The sequence below is a fragment of the Castor canadensis genome, chromosome 4, assembly GCF_047511655.1.
Source record: "Castor canadensis chromosome 4, mCasCan1.hap1v2, whole genome shotgun sequence".
NCBI lineage: Eukaryota > Metazoa > Chordata > Mammalia > Rodentia > Castoridae > Castor > Castor canadensis.
In genome coordinates, this window is record NC_133389.1 from 82,716,257 (window position 1) to 82,742,171 (window position 25,915).

The following is a 25,915-nucleotide window of genomic DNA, read 5'->3' on the forward strand; positions in this document are numbered from 1 at the left end:
ACACTGTTCAGTGACCAGTGGGTTGTAGAAGAAATGAGAAAATATATATGTAAAAAAAAAACAACCTTGCAGAATCAATTGAAAATGAAAACATAAGTTATTAGGACCTCTGGGACACAGCAAAGGCAGTGCTAAGAGGAAAGTTTTTAGCTATGAGTACCTAAATTAAGAAATCAGAGAGCTTGGGGTGTGGCTCAAGCAGTGGAGTACCTGCCTTACTGCAAAAAAAATCAGGCCAGGTACAGTGCTTCCATCCTATAATCTTAGCTACTTTTTGCCAGTGCAAATAAAACATTCATGAGACACCCATATCAACCAATGGCTGGTTGCAACCAATGGCCTGTCATCCCAGCTGTGTGGGAAAGCACAAACAGGAGGATCATAGTCCAGGCCAGTCCAGGCATAAAGCAAGACCTTATCTCAAAAACAACCAAAGTATAAGGGCTGGTGGTATGACTCAGGTGGTAGAGTGTCTACCCAGCAAGTACAAGGGACCTGAGTTCAAACCCTAATACTACAAAAAAAAAAAAAAAAAAAAAAAAGAAAAAAGAAAAATTAAAAAAAAGAAATCAGAGAGCTTAAATAAGTAACTTCATGATACATTTCAAGCTCTTAGGAAAACAAGAACAAACCAAACCCTAAATTAGTAGTAAGAAATAATAAAAATCAGGGCAGAAGTTAATTAAATGGGGAGTAAAAAAATACAACACACAAAAATCAATGAAGCAAAAAGTTGGTTCTTTGAAAAGATAAACAAGATTGACAGACCCTTAGTTACACTAATCAAAAGAAGAAGGGAGAAGACCCCAATTAAGAAAATGAGAGAGGGGGCTGAAGGCGTGGCTTAAGTGGGAGAACACAGGCGTGGCAAGTGTGAGGCCCTGAATTCAAACCCCATTATTGCCTCCCCCATCAAAAAAAAATTAAAAATAAAAAAGGGGATATTCACAACAAATACATAAAATAGACAAGTAAAGAATTCTACTAAACTCATTCTATGAAGCCAGTAGTACCATGATACCCAAACCAGGTAAGAACACACGTACAAAAAAAGAAAATTATAGACCAATTTCCTTGATGAACATCAATGCAAAAAATTAAAAAGATCATGCACTGTGATCAAATTCTTTTCATTCCAGGGATGCAAGAATGATTCCACACATATAAATCAACAAATGTAATGCAGCACATAAGCAGAATAAAAGACAAAAATCACATAATCATCTCAACAGATGCACCAAAAAATTGACAAGAGCCAACATTTTTTCATAATAGCCCTGAAGAAACTGGAAACAGAAGGAACATAACTCAATATAACAAAGGCTACATATGACAAACCTATAGCCAACACTTCACTAATGGGGAAAAACGGAAACCACTGTCTCTAAAATCAGGAATGAGACAAGGGTGTCCACTCTCTTCATTCTTATTCAATATAGTGCTAGAATTCCCAGCCAGAGCAATAAAACAAGAGAAAGAAATTAAAGAGCTACAAATAGGAAAGGAAGAAGTCAAATTATCCCTATTTGCAGACAGCAAGATCCTATATTTAAAAGACCCTAAAGATTCCACCAAAAAACTCTTAGATCTGATAAATACTTTTGGCAAAGTCATAGGATACAAAATCAACATACAAAAATCAGTAGCTTTTCTACATACCAACAACAAATAGGCAGGAAAACTATTCCATATTCAATAGCCTCAAAAAAAGTACTTAGGAGTAAGCTAAACCAAGGACATAAAAGACCTAAAAAATGAGAACTATGAAACACTGAAGAAAGTAACAGAAGAAGACATTAGGAGATGGAAAGACCTACCATGTTCATGGATCAGCAGAGTTAATATTGTGAATGACTATATTACAAAAGCAATCTACATATTCAATATAATCTCCATCAAATCCTAATGTCATTCTTCACAGAAATAGACAAATCAATCCAAATATTTACTTGGAAGCATAAACATAAAAGACCCTGAATAGTCAAAACAATCCCGATCAAGAAGAACAATGCTGAAGACAGCACAATACTCAACTTCAAATTATACTACAGAGCCACAATAATAAAAACAACATGGTACCAGCACAACCTCCCGCACCCCACCACCACAGAAGATCTAGAAATAAACCCACACAGCTATGACCCTTTGATTTTTGACAAAGGTGCCAAAAACTTATGTTGGAAAGATGACAGTCTCTTCAACAAATGGTGTCGGGAAAACTGGATATCCACATACAAAAAAATAAAACTGATCCCAATCTAACCCTGTACAAAAATCAATTCAAAATGGACCAAAGATATAAATGTAAGACTTGAAACTTTGAACAATTATATGATATGGGAAAACACTTGAAAATACAGGCATAGGCAATTACTTTCTGAACAGGACTCCAACTGGGGTTGTAAGAGCAACAACTGACAAATGGGATTGCAATAAATGTAAAAGCTTCAGAACATTAAAATAAACAATTTACAGAATTAAGAGTCAACCCAGGATGCCCAACTTGTGCACCAAGGAAACCCCGGCCACTTTTTCTCCTGGCCTGCAGTATGTAAAAGATGTAAACCAGCAGGAGTCCATCAGAGGTCTGGCAGACTTTCTCAAAAAGTCTGGGCAGCTACAAGTTCCCCCAACGGGTGGACAAGCATAAAGAACTTGCTCCCTACAATGAGAACTAGTTCTACATGTCAGCTGCTTCCACTGTTCCCCACCTGTACCTCCAGGGTGGCGCTGGGGTTGGCACTATGACCAAGATCTACGGGGGATGTTGGAGAAATGACATCATGCCCAGCTACTTCAGTCGAGGTTCCAAGAGTGTGGCCCATTATGTCCTCCAAGCCCTAGAGGGGCTGAAAATGGTCAAACAGGACCAATATGGGGTTTGTAAGCTGAAACACCTCAGGATCACTGAGATCTAGACCGAATTGCTGTACAAGTGACAGCTGCCAATAACCATCAGAACAAAGGATACTGGGTTAATAAATTGTGTCATTCATTAAAAAAAAAAAAAAAGACAACATACAGAATGGGGAAAAAATCATTCCAAGTTATTCACAAAATAAAGGATTAATATCTAGAATATACAAAGAGCTCAAAAAATTAAAACACCCAAAGAATAACACAATTAAAAAATGAGCAAATGGATTGACCAGACAGTTCTCCAAAGTACAAATGGCCAATAAATACACAAAGAAATGTTAAACATCATTAGTCATAAAGGAAATGCAAATCAAGATGACACTGAGATTCTTTCCACCTCATCCCAGTCAGAATGGCTATCATTAAGAAATCAAACAACAAATGCTGGCAAGGCCCTGGGACAAAAAAGAACCCTTATATACTGTTGGTGGGAATGTAAATCAGTTTAGCCACTAAGGAAATCAGTATGGAAGTTCTCAAGAAACTAAAAACAGAGCTACCATATGATCTTGCTATACTACTCTTAGCATATATCCAAAGGAATGTATGTCTACATACAACAAAGATACCTGCACTTCTGTGTTTATAGTAGCACTGTTTACAGCAGCCAAGACATGGAATCAGCCTAGGTGCCCCAAAACCAATGACTGAATAAAGAAAATGTGGTACATATACAATGGAGAATTATCCAGCCATAAAGAAGAATGAAATTACATCATTTGCAAGAAAAGGATAAAAATGGAGATCATCATATTAAGGAAGATAAGCCAACCTCAGAAAGGACAAGTATCACATGTTTTCTCATTCATACGAAAATCTAGACCCAAAAAAATAACATTATTGTAAAAGAGGAACTGTTGGGTGGGGGTAAACCAGCAGGTAAGAGGAGGGGGAAAGGTGAGGGCAACCGGGGGATTAAAATTATAGAACATTCTACATATGTATGAAAATAGCACAATAAAACACAACAAAAACTACTAAAAAGAGAGAGGAAGGAAGGTGATTAAGAAAGAGTATAAAAATGGGGTGAATTTGATCAAAGTACATTATTATATGCATGTTTTAAATATCACAATAAAACCCCTTTTATCATTAATTTAAGCGAATGGAAAATTTTAAAAACCCTACTATAGGCTAGCCATCGTGCTTGCACTAAAATCCATTCTTCCCTGGCATATGAGGTTCTCTGTGATTAAACCTTTTTAACTTGAACCCTTTCTAGTCTTCTAGACCTTGCTTGCCTAAAGGTTTTTTTTTTTTTGGGGGGGGGGATGGTACTGCTGGTTAAACTCAGGGCCTTGGGCTTGCTAGGCAGGTGCTCTACCACTTGAGCCACCTAGCCAGCCCTTGCCTAATGGTTTATGCATGTATGAAAATTTGGAAAACTGCTCATCTTCACATTTTCCCCAAATCGTTAATCTAAACATATGAATGGCTTAAATCTAATCACATGAAACCACCACACAAACCCAAATTGAGGGACATTCTACATGATATCTGATCAGGACTCTTCAAAATGTCGTTAAAACACATGGAATGACTAAGAATCACAGACTGAAGTGGACTACAGGCAACATGAGACTTTGGACCAGATCCAGCATGGAATATTTGTGAAAAGACAAGTGAAACCTGAATAAGGGCCACAGTTAGTGGTATTGTGCCAATTTTTAATTTTAATTTTTTAATTTCATCTGTTTTATATATATATATATTTTTTTTTTTGGTGGCACTGGGGTTTGAACACTTTTAACTGTTACTGTTCCAACATGATTGTGAAAGTCCAAAGTGATAACCTGGATACTTGTAAGTACCCAAATCTTCCTAGATGTTTAAAGATTTCCAAAGGTTTTGTTGATGGTGGTCCCAAAAAGAATATGATTTGTTAAACCCAGGTCTTCAAAGTCCTAGAGAGATTAAAATTGAATGTGTAATCTCTGAAACTAATAGCTAGGCTACAAACAAAACTTTGTTCCTAGAAACTCTTCTGTGAAATATCACATATCATAGTGATAATTGACATTCTGGGATGTTTTCCATAATTTCTCTCAATACTACTATACTAGTTTTACAAGATAAATCAAGGTACAATCACCTATTATCATCTCTTATTTTTAATTATTTTCCTTTACCTAAATAATTTATAATATGTGCATTTGTTAACAATGATTAGGTATGTCTGTAGACAGGAGCTTTATTAAAGAATGTGCAATCTGGTACAAATCCTAACTAGATACTGGTAATCTCAATTCTTTATTAAAATCAGCTCAAAACAAAACAAACGAAACTCTCTTCAACAACAAAAACTAAGAACTACAGCTGTTGAACCTGTTTGTAAGAGGAGGAGGTAAAGGTTACAGTATTCAGGAAGTCTTTGGTCACAGTCCTTGGAGAATGTACTCAGAGATCTCTGAAGCAGATCTCTCTTTTCCCTGCCAGTATAAATACAAAGCTGGCCAGCTGTCAGGAACACACCGTAAAAAGCTCACTCAAGCACCATCACCTAGAACTGAGCCCACAGTTGCTTGTAAGGAACACAGAAGCTTAAGTGATCAATAAAAAAACCCAAACCAAAAAACCGTGAGAACAATTCCCTCAGAAAGAACAGGAACACTTGTTTTTCTTCAATATAAAAGTAAAAGGTATCATTGAAAAATTTTCCTTTCAGAAATTTTTTCAAAATTTTTTCTCTTCTAATTCTCTAAAAAGGCTAATGTGTACCTCCCCATTAGCCCAAATGGCTAGTTTATTGCTACATTAGCAATGCACAAGAATTAATGAAATTAAAATGAAGTAAACATAGTTTCCCTGAAAGTAACATGATTCACACACTAATTTCTGTAATACCAGATTTCAAATTCAAGCCCTTTACTTAAAAGCATTTCACATGCAAGCATTCACAGTAATTCTGGAAGCAATAAATAATTGGTGCTATAGTATAATTCATATTAAAGTATAAGAAGGAAGTATGTAATGGAGAAGAGTGTTATGGCACTAACACTTTATTTTTGCAAATCCTTATAGCAAGCCTTAATACCAAATTAATGCAAGTAGGTATTATTTTCAAACCCAATATTCAATACCTAACACACACAAAATAATGACCTTTGAAAACAAACTATGATTTAGAAATGAAGTATTTTGCCAATCAAAAGAGTTGAAGTACCATGGCTCAAACTTAACTACTGCTTCTACCATCTCAGCACATGCTCTACTAACATGGATGAGCCACCTCTCAACCCTTTGAGTTCACATCTGTGAATACAAACGGGTTTAAGAGACTAAAGCTGAAGGATTATTCATTGCCTGTGAAGTCAGCTGTCTCTACAACTCTTTTCTCCTAAAACTAAAAGACCAGACTCTCCACTCTCAATCTCCCTCATCTATTTTACTGTTTTGGCAAAATGCAAAGATGAAATCATGACATCAGGGCACACAGAAATGACCTAGCCAGGCTAACAAATCAAAATTATTAGCACATCAACCAAGTAAATATGTAAAAATCTGGTAAATGAGACAAAGCAGGGCTAGAGATGTGGCTCAGTGGTAGAGTGCTTGCCTAGCACGTGCAAGGTTTTGGGTTCAAACTCCATCACTAGAGCAAGATAGGGGTGGGTGGGAAGGGGGAACAGGGAGAGGACAGGGAGGGAAGATGAGAGAGAGAGACAGTACCTTTTACATCCTGGACAAGTTTAACAATAAAGGTCCACCCAAGGGTTATAAATAATGATTTTTGGTTCCACAACATTTTATATAAACCTACCTTTAAAAAAAAAGATTTGAATTAAGCTGATGATTTAACAATATTAAATATGTGTATCAGCTGCTTTTCAAGTACCTGTTTTTCCCTGTAAATTCTTTAAAAGTGTATCTATGATTACCCTGTTAATATCATAAAGATGAAATCATACTCAGAGATAGTTAAATGCCTTTAAAATGCTTTTAGCCATAAAAAGAATGATCTTAAGAACTTATTTATTTTCATGTGTTAAACTGTGAAGGTGACTAGCTTTGCTGTGTTTCCACCCCTATCTGTAAGAATAGTTTAAACATAACCAACCTAATTTAAGATATTAAATTATGTGAAATAAAATTAGCCAAAGCACTAATTAGTAAATAAGCATATGATCAGGGAGTTCTGTGCTGGCAATTCCCTTTGATGAATAAGATGGTGACCCAGTAGAGTGCTTTTGGAAGGCGTTATTTTTCTAGTCTAGGATTTTTTTTTCCCCCCAGATAGGGGGTCTTGCTATCTTGCCCAGGCTGGCCTCAAATGATCTTCCTCTCTCAGCCTCCCAAATAGCTGGGATTATAGGGATGCCTGGCTTTTCACTTTAGACTTTATGATCACTGACTCTTTGGGCATAATAAAAATGCAGAACAGAAATATATTAGGGATAATTTAATTTAGGTTCAGTTACTTGCAAATTCTTCATGGTTCTGGAAATAACATGCATAGCCATTTTGAAAATATCAGTAGCAAGAACAAATATTTACAATATATGTTGAGTATACCTTGTATAAAATACCTGAGGCCATGTGTTTTGGGTTTCAAATATTTTTGGATTTTGGAATATCTGCATATACATAATGAAGTAAATATGCGAGGTGACCCCAGTCCAAACATGTCATATATACCTTCTACACATGGTCTCAAGGTAATTTTATACAATATGTTTAGTTTACCTGCCTTTTGACTGCAACCCATATCATATGAGATGAGGTATAAAATTTCCCACTTGTGGCATTATGGCAGCCATCAAAAACTCAGATTTTGGAGTATTTCAGATTTCACAATTTTGGATTACGGATGCTCAACCTGTATTGATATGAAATCCCGAAGCATGGAAACATCTACAAAATAAGACTATTCTACTACCATCCAGTCTTAGCCCTTTATCTACTCTACTCCCCTCAAACCTTGTTTCTCTCATGAGGAATTTACAAATTAATTATAACAAGGATTTCAAAGAAAGAAAAATCATGATGTGATTCTTCTATCACTTAAATATAACAATATTGATTACCTCAAATTCTAAGTATAGAAATGATCACTTTAAATATAAACTGAAGATCATACTCTTCAGATACAATCCTTCCAAACATCTGAAATTGAAATTCTGCTAAGATATATATGAAGCATTCGTTGTGTGAGTGTCTGCCCTCCGATTCCAAGATTAAAGTTAATGTGAGTGAAATCAAGTCTTGGGACTTTCTAAAAGACCAGGAACACTTTGTTAATCATTATGCCTCTTTGGTTTCTATCATAGAAATGGTAGAGTTTTTACCATATTCATTCCCATGAAATCTTCTCTTGAATGGCACTAACCAGAGCTTGTGCTCTGGTTACAATCCAAAAACTTTAAATAAAAAAAATCATGATTTGTATTACTGAGCAATTATAATCTGAGCTGTGTAAAGTCCAAAACAACCATAAGGTCATACATTAGCACCATTTTTAAGCCTACTAAATAATGATGGGCTGAAAGGTCAAAAGCTTGGCTATTTAAGACATGGATCTGTTCAAATTTACGATATTCCACATAATGCTTTGAGTATCCATCCCCTTACATGCAATAATGAAACTCACACTGAAACTTGCCTATAAATTTCATGTCCTAAATATTATTTAATTCTTACTTATGTCTTCTGCTAACAAGTTGTATTATGTTTGCAACCAACAGTCCATGTTAAAGCCCTCTTTATCACTGTCTACCAGAAAGGATTTGTGGGATAAAACCTACTCCTGAGGTAAGCAGGTAGGTTAAACAGGTTAGGATGTTTACAATGAAGCTTCTTATCTTGAAGCATTATGAATTTTTAGAATGAAAAATATCCTCAAATTTCTATTTACATAGTTTAAAAGTTTGGAAATTTTTCTAAAATTTGAAAAAAGGAAATGCTTCCCTTGAATCAATGCCCATGTCATCAGAAATGTACTTTTCCAGCTAAATTACTTCTATGAATTAAACCAAAGAGTTTGAAAAACTACACTCCAAAGATCAAAAAGAACCGAAAGTAGTAACACATCCAATCCATCTAAAAATAATATGGTTTGACTTCACAATTTTATTTTAACAGTTGTATAACAAGGCCGGATTATGAGGCTACTGCAAACCTGGGTAATTTGTCAGGCAGATGTGATGAAAGAGAAAAGAGATTAATGTGAAAAGACAAAGTAAGCACATTTTCCATTTGGTATCCCATTCCGAAGTAATGCAACCATTCCGTTAGCCATTGGTTAACCACTTAAAGTAACCATTCAGATTTATCTCTCTATATGAATCATACTATTAATGTGACTTTTCTAGGTAACATAAAATATTTGTGCTTATTAAAAAGCAAAAATGTATTAAAATTTATTAATTAAAACCATGGCACTTCAGGTTAAATTAAAGCATGGATCACTTTAGAAATTAAGATAGTATATGAGAATAGCACTATTATAATATTACAAAGGGCTGATACATCATGACTGAACATGCTTCCTTTTGAGTGTGCTTTTAGTGACTCATTCTTTAAACCTTAATCTATTTGGATGGCATGCAGTGGGGTGACAACTGGTAGCTTGTCATAAACACAAGCCTTTTTCTGAGTGATATATTAACATGCTAAAATCGTATCGGTATACACACTCTTTCCAAAGTCACAGTGGTATACACACTCTTTCAACAGGGCAACTTCTGTCATTGTCAGTGATGGCATACAGCTTCTTCAAATCCTCTTCCCTTCCACCGAGGAAGTCAATCACAAACAGCACTATACAACTAGTGTGACTCAGTATCAAATAAATTCTCCCAAGTACTCCTAATGTGATCAATCCTTTATAAACATCAGAAAACATAGACCATCAACTTGGATGACAGAGTCCCAAGTCTTAACAGGCTTAATAACTTATATCTCAGTCATGGCTGCATGGCCAGGAAAATGAACATCATGATGGACTCCTGCATTCTTCACATTGTGCTCATGTACAAAGTCAGTGTAGTTTCTATGTACAGCCTGGGATGGGGGCAAGGCCCTTGTGTTCCACTGGTTTCCACCACGTTGACAGCAGTCACTGGCAGCAGAGAGCCTGGATGGTTGGGGAGTGGGAGGGGAGCACAGTTAGTCAATAGGAATAGAAGAAAATGGATGTGTAAGAGGTAATAAAGGAGAAAGGCAATGTGACTAGCATGCACCACTGCTATGAGTATTTACCCACATCTACTCCATGCAATGACAACATTCAAAAGCAACAAAGTGGGGAATCCATAAAGTTACATGTAATGGGAAAGGCAGATATGGAAATAAGCATAAATCAGCATCAGTTAAGTGAATTAATTAGTGAAGAAATGTCACAGAGAGCAAGACACCCTGTATCTGTGCCTGATGATGCTATGAAAATCAAAAGCAAAAATATAGTTTGAGTGACTAATAAGAAATGAAAAAATACATAATCTACTTCAGGAAAAATATTCATAATCTATTTAATTTAAATGTTTGAAAGAATTCTACCTAAGGACAAAAGCATACTTAGAAGGGGCAATTGTGAAAACTAACTCCCAAATCAAGCGATTTAAAAAAAAAAAAACCAAAAAACTAAAACCCAGGAAACAATATTCTGAAGAGCATTAAAAATAAAAATCTTTTGCCCTCAAAGGCCAACCAATTTTACATCACTGTTTCTAATTAGCAATAATCACTGTACCTTGTAATAAGTCACAGGACCTCAAAATGAAACTCAACAGGTACAGATAATATAAGATTATAAGCCCCTCCAAGAAGCCATTTAAGAAAGCACATTAGATGACTTATTACAGTGCTAACAGAACTGGAAGAGTGGAACATGTATACATGCAATTCCTGGTTAGAAGTGATCAGAGTCCTCCAGTAGAAAGGAAATACTTGCCAATGTTCAGTAAATCAAAATTTTGTGATATAGCAAAATGGGCAGCACACAATTCAAATAACTACAAAGAAAAAAGTCACCCCAAATGCAAAAAATGTCTAAAAAATAGATTAAGTACAGTATGACCTTCCTAACACAACCAAAATATCCATTTCTATTTACTTATTTGGTATACTGGGGTTTTGAATTCAACACCTCACACTTGCTAGGCAGGCACTCTACTGTTTGAGCCATGCCCCCGCCCCACCCCAAGCCCTTTTTGGCTTTAATGATTTTTCAGGTAAGGTCTCAAGCTTTTTTGTTGGCCTCAGACTTTAATCCTCCTACCTATGCCTCTCACATAGCTGGAATTACAGGCTTGTTGAGATGGGGTTTCACTAACTTTGTGCCTGGAAAAGGTCTCAAACTGTGATCCTTCTGTTCTCCCTCCCAAGTAGCTACTAGGATTATAGGTATACAACACCATGCCTGGCCCAAAACATCAAACTTTAACCTTTTCCCAAAGGGAAACAAATGTGGAAGGCTTCTTTACAATAAAATCATCTTTGTTTCAACTGAAATACAGCTTGTTTATCAGACTCAACTCACACAATTTGTGACCCTCAACTTAGGGTCTCTAAATATTTGCAAAATTAAATTAGGCTTATTTTCTCGCATACAGATGCAAAATTTGCTAAATTTTTATTTCTTTGTCCTTTTTTGGACAGATTTCTTGTGTACCCAAGGCTGGCCTCAAACTCATGATCCTCCTGCCTCTGCCTCCCTAGTACTGGGATTACAGCAGGGTTTTTTTGTTTTGTTTTTTGAGTCAAGGTCTCACTGTATTATACAGGCTGGCCTCAAATTGTTGGCTCAGATCCTTTTGCTTCAGGCTCCTAAGCAGCTGGGACTATAAACATGCACCACTATGCCCAGCTTGTTACTGTTTATAAATAATTTATGTATCTAATTTACATGAATTTTTTTCTCAAATGGTGATAAATTCTAAGTTGCTGACATATAAAATCATTCACCTAACTAATGGTGTCATTTAAAAGATACCAGCAAGAAAAAGTTGAACAGAGAGTAGGTTTGAATTAAATTGGTTAAAAATTGTCTGCCAAAAATAAATGTTCCATTATTCTGCCCAGCTGCTCAAACCTAGGGAACATTTTCAAATTTTATTAACAACACTTTCTAAAGGAGGACTGTTTTATGTTCTTTTAAATTAAAGCATGCAGAAACAAAGAATGAGATGTAAAATGCGTTTAAGTTAAAGATGAAGAATCCATTAGCCCCAAGACATGTCAGCTCTATGCCAGTTCCATGCCATGCTGACAGACACTGAGGCTCATCAGGATTTAAGGATCACACTTCACTTCATTTCAGCAAAGGAGGTCTCAGCACAACGACATAAAGGAAGGAGGACACACAGCTCCAAGTTTTTCTTGAAATTCAAATCAAATTCAATACTCTCTGAAGGCTACATTAAAGGAACTGGGTAGTGCCCAAGACATCAAATTAAGCAGCTTTAAACATGTACTCATTAAAGTCGAAAGACTCAATAAAGACTAATGTCATTGCACAGAATGAATACAAACTAAGCAGATTCTCATTCTACACTAATATAAAAGACAAGCACATGTTAAGATAGTTCCTTTACAGTTGAAGTCTGGGTGCTCTTTCTCCATGCCAACAGGACAGGGTAACACTAAAGGAGATGAAGCACAGATGCTTACTGGAGTTGTGTGTGTTCAATAAGAAACTAAAGAAACCTTTTTAATGGCTTAAACAAAGATTAAAATTTGACATTTAGAGGCCTCATTTGTTACACTTTAAGCGTGTGACCACATATACAACACACAAAGTACTCTCACCACACTTCAAAGGAAAAATAAAATTTTTAAAAAGGAAGGACAAAATGCAGAGGGGGGATCCCCTTGGATCTGAAGCGCAAGTCATTTGGAATTGAGTTAGAAATATGCCCAACCATCAAAAGCAAAGGATCCTGTAGTTAGTTATGCCAACAATAACAATGAAAAAAATTACACAGCAAAGACTGAAAATAATCACCAACTACTGCTGACCCACCACCAGGAAGGAAGAACTGGCTGAACAGAAAGCTGACCAAAACCTTGAGATCACCACAGAAACGCATTAGATTTCAGGTATTAAACAAACTAAGAGCAAGAGAAAAAGAGAGAGAAAAAAAAACCTATGAATTATCAAAGTTCGTTTCATAAAAACACGTAAAATTGAACAGATACATCCAACATGACAACTCAATCAAATAATTCCCAAGGAGCCCTTCCCAAACCAGTTATCTAGAAAAGGTTGAACCCAACTGATTAAACGCCAACAAGACACAAAGTATCCATATTTGTGTATTTACCATTAATCTAGAAAAACTCTCTGGAAGCCTAAATAAATGGAATATCCTTATTCTCATCAGATTATCTCTCAATCTCCAAAAACAGAATATTTCGTGCTTTATATTATTAAACTTTAATCATATTTCCCTTTCGGCTTATATTCAGTTTCAATGAAGAAAATACTAATATCGTATTATAAAATAACATGTAACAAACATATTTTCCTATGAGTCTGGGAAAGGGTTCTACTGACTAGTGAGTAGTCCTTGTTAACAATGAACTACTCACCACTCCCAGCAAATTAAAACAAAGACAGCTGCCTCATATTGTACATTTAGACAACTGTACTCCCTTCTTCATCCACATACCTTATTTTCCTCATTCCTATGAATGTTCGGTATGCATCTTTTCAGTTCACAAATATGAATAATTTGTTTTCAATCATATGTAAAGTAATCTATGTTTATAGTTTAAAATTTACAATTAAGCAAACAATATTTTGGTTTAAGGAGTTAACAAACCATTTCCTGTTATATTGGTCTGTTCCAGAACTCTGTGGAAGATTCTCTATCTCCACCAGCACAGGACCAGAGGATGTGGAAGGAATCACAGGCACAGGAGATCGCACACCCCAATCCTTTGAACAAAAATAAAACTCATCTATTATGCTTAAAGACCAAATAGAATAAAAATAAACAGAAATACTAAATATTTACCAACAAATAGAATACTAAAATGGAATACTATCTATATAATGAAAAATGTGATGTAACAAATGTTTAAATCTTATATACCACCTTAGAAATAAATAACTTTGCTGAACATTAATATTTTGCTTATTTTCTTGGATACACAGACAGAAAATGTTTTACAGATCATCTGTTATTTGCAAAATCTTGAGAGAAAAATAGCAGGGAGTTAAGACATTACTGAGGCACTTAAGGATTAAAAAAATGCACAAAACTTGCACATGGTTACACCACTACGAAAATCCAACTAGTAACAGTACAGATTACTAAAATTAACTACATACAGTGTTCCAGTAGTCTAGAAGCTTAATACTGTCTTACCTGTTGTGAATCATTACTCTGGGTTGGAACATTATGGTGAACACTGTAATTGGGAAAAAAATCTTTTAATATACTTACTCTGTAAGATCATATGTACACTAATGAAAGGAGAATCCAAGATATCAATGTTTTGTTTCAAATGAAGAAAAAATCTATTGGTGGTACTTAAAACTAAGAACGTTAGACGCCAGAAAAATTTACTCCTACAGTCAACATTTGCTTTTCTATAGGCTGCTCATCTGATGTTTCCAAGCGTATATGTTATGTATACTTTAGTATACATACTAAATACTTTAGTTGTGCTTTAAACATTTACTGCTAATCTTATTTATTCATTAAACAAAGACAGCAAAACAAATAGCACAAAAATTCTTTAAATTCGAAACATCCAGCACAAATACCCACTCGAACTTACCTGACACTCCCTTTGCATATTCCCAACCCACTCTAGATTTCTCAGTGTTAGCAACAGATTGGCATTTTATAATTCTAAAGCTCTTAGTACAAACTTAAGGTTAGAAATTTCTATGTGATGTCTTATGAATATATTTTTACATTTCTAGTTTAGGCTGTACTCCTTCCCCTATCTCCCCAAAATTTCAAAAACCAAAAACACCTTCTCAACCTATAATCAAAATAAATAAAAACAAACTGTAAACCAGCAAAAACAGAACAAACAATAAAATAAGAACTCAAAGATGAGATATTACATCAAAATGAGGAAGAAAAATGTTTCTGGCTTTTAGGAAGATTAAATTAGTATTAAATGCAAAGCACAAACAAAGTGACAAATAAAACCAACCAACAAAAATAAAAAAAACTCAGGCGCATGTGGCTCACACATACAATCCCAGCTACTTGGAAGGCTGAGATTAGGAGGATAGTAGTTACATGCTAGCTTGGGCAAAAAGTTAGGGAGATTCCCATCTCAACCAATAGCTGGGCACAGTGGTGTGTACCTGTCATCCCTAGCTACACAAGGAGGTGAGGCTGGGAGGATCATAGTTCCAGGTTAGCCCGAGCAAAAAAGCTGGCAAGACCCCATCCCAATGGAAAAATGTTGGGCATGGTGGCATGTGATTGTCATCCCTAGTGATGGCAGAAATCGTAAAATGGAGCATCGCAGTTCAGGTCAGCCTAGACAAAAAGCCAGTCCCTCTCTCCAAAATAATCAGAGCAAAAAGTGCTGGAGGCAAGGCTCAAACAGTACAGCACCTGCCTAGCAAGCACAAAGCCTTGAGTTCAAATCCCAGTACCAATAAACCTTTTAAAAAATGCTTACCTAATCACCACATCAGCATAACTATATTAAGTGAATGATTAATCTGTTTTTTTCTAATTTATTTTATTAACATATAATAATTGCACCTATTAATAGGGCACATTGTGATATTTCAACACATGTAGGTTTGGGGGTATAGCCTAGTCATAAAAGCACTTGTATATACCAAATCCTGGGTTCCATTCACAGCATTTTGAAAGGAAAAAAAAAATCTGATTTCTACACAGGATTTCAACACATACAAGCTGCCTGATCAAACAAAGTAACCATCATTTCCTTCCTCTAATCATTTCTTTACGTTTGGAGCTTTCCACCTCCCTCCTCCTCTTCTAGAACTTGGAAAAACACATTAATAGCTTAACTCTTAAAACTCGAAATATAACCTAAGTGATCTAATAAAAGATAGTTTTTACTATTAATTCTGTTTTTAGATTATATATTTGAAGTAGGTTATATATTTTAAGTTTCATATAATTTGTACAGAATTATACTAATTAGCAAAAGTAATGGAATGGATGATGGGACTTATGCTTTTGTCACTAACACTATCTTAATGGTCTTTGCCAAACAACTTGTTCTGTTCAAAATATTGGGACTGAATTTTTATTTATTTATTTATTTATTTTGGTGGTATGGGGTTTCTACCACTTGAGCCATGCCTCCTACCCACTCAATTATCCTCTTTAAATGTCATCTGTTTGCCTCTTCTTAATATACTATGTATTAGTCAAAACTCACATGGGAGTCAAAATAGAAGACAAATAGTACAAGGAAAATGACTTGACATTAGTCAACTGTTATTTAAGTAAGCATTTTACAAAACTGCAGAGTACAAGGTGGAGAAACTTTTTAATCAAACTGCTTTCAAAAAGTATTGTTTTCCCTGGTTCACTGTAGCAAAACCACTCATGCAGATAGAACTGTGAGGGGCAAGAGTGAAAGTGCATGCGTATCAGCCCAAGCCCAGGTTCTCTCAAGCCCTACTGAGTGGTGCTCAATAACCTTAAGGAGAGTTGGGAATTCCCCTTCATTTCTAGCCCCCTACCACCCCCTTTTTTTTTTTTTCCGTCTTTGATACTATAAATTGAATCCAAGGCCTTGTAAGCTATGCCTCCATCCCTTTTGTTTTTATTTTTGAGATAGGATCTTGCTAACTTTGCCTGGGATGGCCTCAAATTCCCAATCCTTCTGCCACCGCCTCCCTAGCACCTGGGATTACAGGTATGTACCACCACTTCCAGCATTCTTCTCAGAAAAACTAAAAAGGTTATCAGAGCTTAATTATCTTTTTCTATTGTTTTCCAGAGCCAAAGATATAACTAATGAATACACAGTAATAGCCATTAAAGTTAAACTTTAATTCTAGGATATTAATAGATATTAATACTCACTTTTTGATTAGAAATGTGCATTTCAGAACATCTGAAAGAACTTTTATTTTGTAAATAAGTCTAATAAATTTTTCAATATCATATCATTGCTTCAAGATTTTATCTACATTTCTACTATCTTTGCTAGCTGGCTTCTTTACTTTAAGCTCTAATATTCTGTCCTAGCCTCTCTTTAAGAAAGCAAGACATGATCCATTACATAATCAAACATTTTTTTACCTAATTAAGTTGTTACAATAGAATCACTCACTTCCCCACTCACTCAATTCAAGTATTTGGTTTTAACAGCCTACTAACACCTAAAGAAACTTGAGAGAGATCCTAGTCCACAAAAGCAAGAGTGCTTTTGCAATGTGAATCACTAATCACAGCCTGGTTTAATAACTTCCAAGTGAAGAAAACCAGGAAAATTTCAAGGTGAGGCTGGCCATACTCAGTACGTAAAAACAACCAACTTCTTTCAAGAGGATCTACTATAAATGAATGTGGAAAAAAACTAGATTTGTGTGCATGGTCTGAATCTGATTTTTTCCTTTTTCTTCTTCTTTTTTTTTTTGAGACAGGCTCTCACTGTAGATTCCAGGCTCACCTCAAACTCATGATCCTCCTGCCTAAGCCTCCCAAGTGCTGGGATTACAGCTATATGTCATCACAACCAGTTCTGAATCTGATTTTTTAATAGGCATTCCAGAGACTCTAATATTAATAGTTTTTGAAAAGTGTAAGAGAATACATTGCAATATATATTATAAAAATTAATGGGGCCATTAGAAGCAAGTCTCAATAGATTCAAAGGAATTGAAGTAATACAAAGTATATTTTATAACCATTATGGAAAAAATTAGGAGAAAATAAAAGAAAATTTAAGATATTCACAAATGTGTGGAAATTAAGCAACATACTCCTAAGTAACCAACAGGTCAAAACAGAAATGATTAGGACAGATTAGAAAATAATTCAGGATGAATGAAGAATTCAAACATAGCATATCAAAATTTAAGGAATGTAATTAAGTAGTGCTTAGAAGGAAATTTACAGCTGTAAATATTATGTTACAAAATAAAGCTCTCAAACAACCCAATCTTCAACCTTGAAATAATAGAAAAAGAACAAACAAGCTGGGAGTGGTGGCACATGCTTGTAAGACTTAGCATTTAAATGCAGGACTGAGAGGACTACATCTTAAAACCCTGTCTTACTCCCTTCATCCCTTCACCAAAAGCAAAATAAACCTAACACACATAAAAGGAGCTTTGTTTGGTTCATGACACACACACAAAAAATTAATAAAATCAAAGAGTGGGTCTATTTGAAAAGGCTACCAAAACTGACAAACCTTTAGCACACTGACTAAGAAAAGAGAGAAACTCAAATAACTAAAATTAGAAAGGAGTAATAAGACAGCACTACTGATTCACAGAAATAGAAAGGAAAACAGAATAATAACTATGTGCCAAATTAGATAACTTAAATAAACGGGCAAATTTGAGAAAGATAAATTCCCAAATTAACTCAATATGACAAAGAAAATTTGATATCTATAATAGAAGACTGAAATAAGAATCTGAAAACTTCACAGTAACAGAAAATCCAGGCCACATGGCTTTAATTGTGAATTCTACTCATAGACTTCAGGAATAATATTAATTTTTTTTTTTTTTTTTACAAATTCATTTTAAAAAACAGAAGAGGGGCTGGAGGTGTGGCTCAAGTGTACAGTGTCTACTTAATAAGTGCAAGGTCTTGAGTTCAAAGTCCAATACCGAAGGAAAAAGAAAAAAAAAGAGGAGAAGGGACTGTCAATTTATTCTGTGAAGCCAGTGCCACTCTGATACCAAAACCAGACAAACATTTAAGAAAACTATAGACTAACATCTTTGATGAATATAGACAAGAGATCAACAAAATACTAGCAACCCAAATCCAGCAACAGGTAAGAAAGGATTATATGTGGGATTTACCCAACAAATTAAATTGCTTATTTTCAAATCAACATTTGCTTTTTAAATTCCTTTCAAGAATAATTTATTCACCTTTATATTCTCAGCCAACAACAAATGTCATTCTCATGAATAGCATTTTCACTCCCATACTACTTTTTATTTCTTTAAACTGCCTTTTTTTCTTTTTCTTGTTTTTTGGTGGCACCAAGGTTTGAACTCAACCTTCCACTTGCTAGGCAGGCATTCTATCACTTGAGCTACTCCACTAGTCCAAAAATGCCTTATTTTCTTAATGTCAATTTTATTTAGCATTATGTGTTTATTTTCTACTATTTTTCCAATGCTTAGGGACAACTTCACACTTCGACAGGTCTTCAATAAATATTTAGTTCGTGATAGTAACTATAAAACAATCTTTCTGTGTATCTACATAAGTTATATATCTACATATATTTTATATATTAAATATAATAAAATTTAGATTTTATATATAAATTATGTATCTACATAAATTGCAAAAATATTCTTAAATTGCAAGACATTACTCACCTGAGTTCCTCAGGTTTTGTGGTACTTGCTAGAGGAAGAAAGAACATCTCATTAGTCTTGTCCTACGTGATAAATTGCTTCACTGTTCATTCATAAAACTAATTGATTTATAAAAAGCAGGATTCCAAACTATAGATTTAAAAATCTTCATTTTACAAGTGTTTCAGGGGTTACATCAGTAAACTCCGTTATTGGCAATTATTTACTTTTCAAATAAAGCAGTAAGTATCTGTCTCTTCTTTTTTCAGAATTATAACAGACCAGGAATGATGGCATGCAACTGTAACCCAAGTACTCAGGAGATAGAGATAGGAGGATGGAAGCTTGAGGTTAGGACTGGGCAAAAAAAAAAAAATGATAGCAAGACCCTATCTCAAAAAAAACAAGCTAGGCATGGTGATGCATATCTGTAATCCCAGCTTAGGGGATATAGGTAGGAGGATCTCAGCCTGAGGCTGGCCCCAGGCAAAATCATAAGATAGAAAAATAAAACTAAAACAAATAGAGCTGGGGGCACAGTACAAGTGATAAAAGTGCTTCCCTAGGAAGCAAGGTCCTGAGTTCAAACCCCAGTAACACACACACACAAAAACAGAACTGTATGTATGCCTCCTGGAGTAAGGTTTTGAATCATTGTCAGTGGAAAAAAAGAGGTAACTTAGAGCTTTAATCAATCACAAAATGAAAATGGTTTCAATTATAGCCATATTATTTAATTTTTAGTCACACCAAAAATGACTATAAACAGTTTTTAAAAAATTAATATTGTCAAAACATTAGCTCATAACAGCTGTTTTTGGAAAACTGATGACGACCCTGGCGTTGAACAGACTTAAATTCAATCTGCATTTTAATACAAATTCAGATTCGAAACTAAACACAAGTTTTACCTTTTTGTCAAGGAAACGAGGCTTTCTATTATACAACTGAAGTACTTCAAATAACAAGTAACATGAATTTGGAAATATCTATATATGATATAGATATTAATGATTACGTTTTAAAACTATCTAATAGAATTTAGTAACATAATACAGCTTGAAATGATTTTTACTTAAAATTTATTCATCACATGATAATATTTTTTTCATTTCAAATTTAAAATTTCTATTTGGAGTAAGAGATGTTTTATTATGAATGAGACCCGTAGGTCAAAAATGGAAAGAAAATACTGCTCTACTGAAACACTAAAATAGAGCAAACAAAAACTGACCACAATCTGAGAATGTCATCTGAATTAGAATTCATATTCAGTTTAATCTCAGCTGATAATACAGGCAATTTTTCCCTGCACATCTTATGAAATTTATTATACCAGAACACCTTAGTTACTTGGAACAGTCCTAAGGAGATTCAGGTAACTTTCTTTCAAGTCAACAATGCCAACATATGAGTACTTGTCAAGGAAGAGCAGTCCTTTGAAACAAGAGTTGCACTTCACCTTTCATTTGTAGAGTTCTTCGAGAGTATCGTTTGCTGGGCCTTCTTTCAAAGGATGTTGACCTTCTTGCTTTATTGGTTTTTGTGGTCTGATACTCAGTCTTCCCACTAAAATAAATGAAGAATAGCAATGAAGACGAGAGAATCTGAGGTCTATGGCAACCAGATACATGTAAGTATCAAAAATTCTACATTCAGATTCTCCCTTAAAAAAGCATCCTGAACTTCATCCTAAAGGAACTACTACTAATAGTCTTGACGTCCTCTTCATCACATCATTCTTTTACTCTAGGGTTTTGTGAAATATGTAACGATTAACTATACTGGTTCTTTTCTTAAATATGCATGTCACCTAAAAACATATTAAATAAACTCAGAATGTTCATGCTCTTATGTAACTCCCTATCCACACATCACAATGCAAAGTGTGTAATTAAAAAGTAAGATTTCTAGTTACTTTTTTCTAATTCTGTTATGCTTTTCAGAAACATTTTTAAAAACTGTTATCCTGTTTATTTGTTTTCCATCTAAATTCTGCTAAGAAAATGGCTCCCCAATTTTAACAGGTAGAATAAAAGCCCTCTTACATGAACTCCCCATGGCTGACTTGTGACATTATTTGTACTATTCATTCCTTATTTAACTGATTCCCATGGTATGCTGAAAACTCAAAACTAAAAATCTACTGTAAAGTAATGTAATCTGAAACATTTCTAACTCATGACAAACAGAAGTCTGTAAGAATAACAGAACTTCCGGCTTCCGGTTTATAAAGGATGACAAATAGTCAGATAAATGTCCCATTCAGCGCAGGACACATTTTTCTATATGGTTTCTAGCTGTTGGGTGGAGAATCTACAGAACTCTTGTTAAATATATTTAAACTGAGGTTGGTCATTACATAAAATGTCAAGTGGGATTTTAGAATCAGTAATACTATGATTTTCCATCAACTCAAAAAATTATAGCCAATGACACCACTTTTTCTTTTGGCCAGACTTTGGAAAAGTACTTTATTTTCCACATCTTAATTTCCATATCCATAAAACAAGAAATTGGCCTAGCTTTTTTGCCCTGTATGCAAGAATGGAGGATATAGAAAGCAGCCATTAAAATTAACCTATATCTAGGGTTGGAGGTGTGGCTCAAGCAGTAGAGTGTCTGCCTAGCAAGCATGAAGCCCTGAATTCAAACCCAGTAGCACAAAGTAAGTAAGTAAATAAAAAATAACCTATATCTAAACCGTGATCCTAGCCGAATAAATCCTGAGCGATGAGAACTCTTCTGGACAGGTCCTCGGAGGCGGAAGAAGGCATGGTGCTCCACAGCACATTTCCATAAATGTTTGCATGCTTTTGGATGATCCAGTCTAAAGACAAATGTATGCTCCTGCTCTTTGCCCTGAAAAAGAAAAGAATGTAAAAAGAGGTGGTTATTAGGTCAAACAGTCAAATATAACCATAGCAATTATAAGAAGCAAATAATAATGCATCTGGTTTGCTCTCTGAAACTTATTTTTTGCGGTGCTGGAGACAGAACCAAGGGTGTTGGCACACACTAGACAAGTACTCTACCAATGAGCTAAACCCCATCCTGTAGCTACTTTATATACATCTACATCTTTAATGAAGTTGAGGGCTGTTGTAGTGTTCAAGTGGCAGAGCACTTGCCTAGCAAGTGTGAGGCCTTCAGTTCAAACCCCATACTGCCAAAAAAAAAAAAAAAGTTGAAATCAAGCTATTTCCCAAGTCAATATAAAATTATTCCCAAGAGTGTCACCTCTACTTATATGACAGCACTGGTCAGAGAGACATAAAATGAGGACTCATCTGTCATTGTATGGGGATAACTATACCATTATAATTTAGGGGTTGTGGGTGCAGCTCAGTGGTAGAGCACTTGTCTAGCATGTGGGAAGCCTTGGATTCATTCCCCAGTAACACCAATATGTAACAACAGCCTTAAAAATGCTCATTTTGTTCTAAAAATTATATTCCCAGAAATTAAATTATTATAGTTAACATTCATAGGTATCTTTCTAAAGTGTTCACATGAATTACCCCCAAAGACTACACTATCACTGGCCCCATTTAATAGATTAGAAAACTGAGGCTAAAAGAAAGCCCAAGATCACCAAACTAGTAGAAGACGAAAGCCGAACAGGAACCTAGCCAATCTGATTCCAGGACCTACGGTCCTAACAACTAAGTAATACTCTTCTCTAGAGAAAAGATTTTCTTACAGTAAAAAATGGACACAAAGGTGGATGTGGTGGTGCACCTCTGTAATCCTAACATTCAGGAGGATCATGAGTTCTAAGCCAACCAGGGCTACATAGCAAGACTATGTCTCAAACAAACACACAAATTCAAAATTTCCAAAACTAGAAAAATGGTCAGATAAATAATGGCATATTTTAAAACTATGGAGACAACAAAAGATGAATGCACAAATGTGCCATTATTTATTTATATTACTGAATACCATATATAGGTTAAAATGAGTAAACAATAAATCTCAGGGCTACACGTTTAGCTAAAACAAGCAAGCCGTACATACACATGGTTTAAAACAATTGTGCCATGTGCTGTATGTGTTTCTATGTGGGAAAGTTATAAAATACATGAGAATGACAGTCTCTAAAAATGGTGGCCATCCTGTCATTATGGAAAAGACAGGAAGTAGCTAGGGCATCAGACCTATCATTTGTTCACATATGTCTATCTGTGAGTACATTATGTATGTAGATATATTTATATTATCTATTTTTTCTTTTTTTGTGCTTGCTAGGCAGGTGTTCTACTGCTTGAGCCACACCTCCAGCCTTGTGTTATCTATTTCTCAAACCAATCTGAAACAAATGCTAAATACAGACCATGTGTATTTGTTATATAATTTTTGTGCTTTTTAGTCCATTTCAAATATATTTATTTTGGTGGCACAGGGGTTTAACTCAGACTTCACACTTGTTAGGTAAGCACTCTGTAACTTGCCAGCCCTTCTTTGTGTTGAGTGTTTTCCAAAAAACTCTACTCAAAAGCTCCTAGACACCATCAAAAGCAATAGCAAGGTAGCAGGATATAAAATCAACATAGAAAAATCATTAGCATTTCTATACACTAATAATGAACAAACTGAGAAAGAATATATGAAAACAATTCCACTTACAAAAGCCTCAAAAAAAATCAAATACCTAGGTGTAAACCTAACAAAGGATGTGAACGACCTCTACAAGGAACACTATAAATTTCTGAAGAAAGAGACTGAGGAAGACTACAGAAAGTGGAGAGATCTGCAATGCTCATGGATTGGTAGAATCAACATAGTAAAAATGTCTATACTCCCAAAAGTAACCTACACGTTTAATGCAATTCCCATCAAAATTCCAATGACATTCATTAAAGACATTGAAAAATCTACTGTTAAATTTGTATGGAAACACAAGAGGCCACAAATAGCCAAGGCAATACTCAGTCAAAAGAACAATGCTGGAGGTATCACGATACCTGACTTCAAACTATATTACAAAGCAATAATGATAAAAACAGCATGGTACTGGCACAAAAACAGACATGAAGATCAGTGGAACAGAATAGAGGACCCAGATATGGAAGCCACACAACTATAACCAACTTGTCTTTGACAAAGGCGCTAAAAATATACGATGGAGAAATAGCAGCCTCTTCAACAAAAACTGCTGGGAAAACTGGTTAGCAGTCTGCAAAAAACTGAAACTAGATCCATGTATATCACCCTATACCAAGATTAACTCAAGATGGATCAAGGATCTTAATATCAGACCCAAAACTCTAAAGTTGATACAGGAAAGAGTAGGAAATACTCTGGAGTTAGTAGGTATAGGTAAGAACTTTCTCAATGGAATCCCAGGAGCACAGCAACTAAGACATAGCAGAGATAAATGGGACTTCATAAAACTAAAAAGCTTCTGCTCAACAAAAGAAATGGTCTCTAAACTGAAGAAAACACCCACAGAGTGGGAGAAAATATTTGCCAGCTACACATCAGACAAAGGACTGATAAGGAACTTAAAAAATTAAATTCTCCCCAAATTAATGAGTCAATGAAGAAATGGGCAAATGAACTAAGCAGAAATTTCTCAAAAGAAAAAATTCAAATGGCCAAAAAACACATGAAAAAATGCTCACCATCTCTAGCAATAAAGGAAATGTAAATTAAAACCACACTAAGATTCCACCTCACCCCTGTTAGAATAGCCATCATTAGCAACACCACTAACAACAGGTGTTGTCGAGGATGCGGGGAAAAAGGAACCCTCTTACACTGTTGGTGGGAAAGTAAACTAGTACAACCACTCTGGAAAAAAATTTGGAGGTTACTTAAAAAGCTAAACATTGATCTACCATATGATCCAGCAATACCACTCTTGGGGATATACCCAAAAGAATGTGACTCAGGTTACTCCAGAGGCACCTGCATATCCACGTTTATTGCAGCACTATTCACAATAGCCAAGTTATAGAAACAGCCAAGATGCCACACTACTGAGGAATGGATTAAGAAAATGTGGTTCTTATACACAATGGAATTTTACGAAGCCACGAAGAATGAAATGTTATCATTCGCTGGTAAATGGATGGAATTGGAGAACATCATTCTGAGTGAGATTAGCCTGGCCCAAAAGACCAAAAATCTTATGTTCTCCCTCATATGCGGACATTAGATCAAGGGCAAACACAAAGGGGATTGGACTTTGAGCACATGAAAAAAGCAAGAGCACAAAAGGGAGGTATGAGGATAGGTAAGACACCTAAAAAACCAGATAGCATTTGTTGCCCTCAACGCAGAAAAACTAAAGCAGATACTTTAAAGCAAGTGAGGCCAATAGTAGAAGGGGACCAGGAACTAGAGAAAAGGTTAGATCAAGAAGAATTAACCTAGAAGGTAACACACATGCACAGGAAATCAATGTGAGTCAACTCCCTGTATAGCTATCCCTATCTCAACTAGCAAAAACCCTTGGTCCTTCCTATTATTGCTTATACTCTCTCTACAACAAAATTAGAGATAAGGGAAAAATAGTTTCTGCTGGGTAGCAAGGGT

General features: G+C 35.2%; 1 protein-coding gene and 1 pseudogene across 6 annotated transcripts in view; one reads left to right on the plus strand and one right to left on the minus strand.

Moving 5' to 3' along the window:
* Epb41l5 (erythrocyte membrane protein band 4.1 like 5) overlaps positions 1–25,915 on the minus strand; it is a 134,653-nt gene that overhangs the window by 55,112 nt on the left and 53,626 nt on the right. For 5 of the 6 annotated variants that reach the window (XM_074070539.1, XM_074070535.1, XM_074070537.1 and 2 more), the window contains 5 exons: positions 22,065–22,234; positions 20,835–20,941; positions 19,394–19,421; positions 14,229–14,271; positions 13,680–13,795 (listed from right to left, as the gene is read on the minus strand). In XM_074070539.1, coding sequence (XP_073926640.1) covers positions 13,680–13,795; positions 14,229–14,271; positions 19,394–19,421; positions 20,835–20,941; positions 22,065–22,234 — 464 coding nt within the window. Of the gene's footprint in view, positions 1–8,965; positions 9,992–13,679; positions 13,796–14,228; positions 14,272–19,393; positions 19,422–20,834; positions 20,942–22,064; positions 22,235–25,915 lie in introns of those variants that run through there. The other variant, XM_020188485.2, reaches the window with a different exon arrangement.
* On the plus strand, positions 2,495–5,475 carry LOC109703421 (small ribosomal subunit protein eS19-like; annotated as a pseudogene).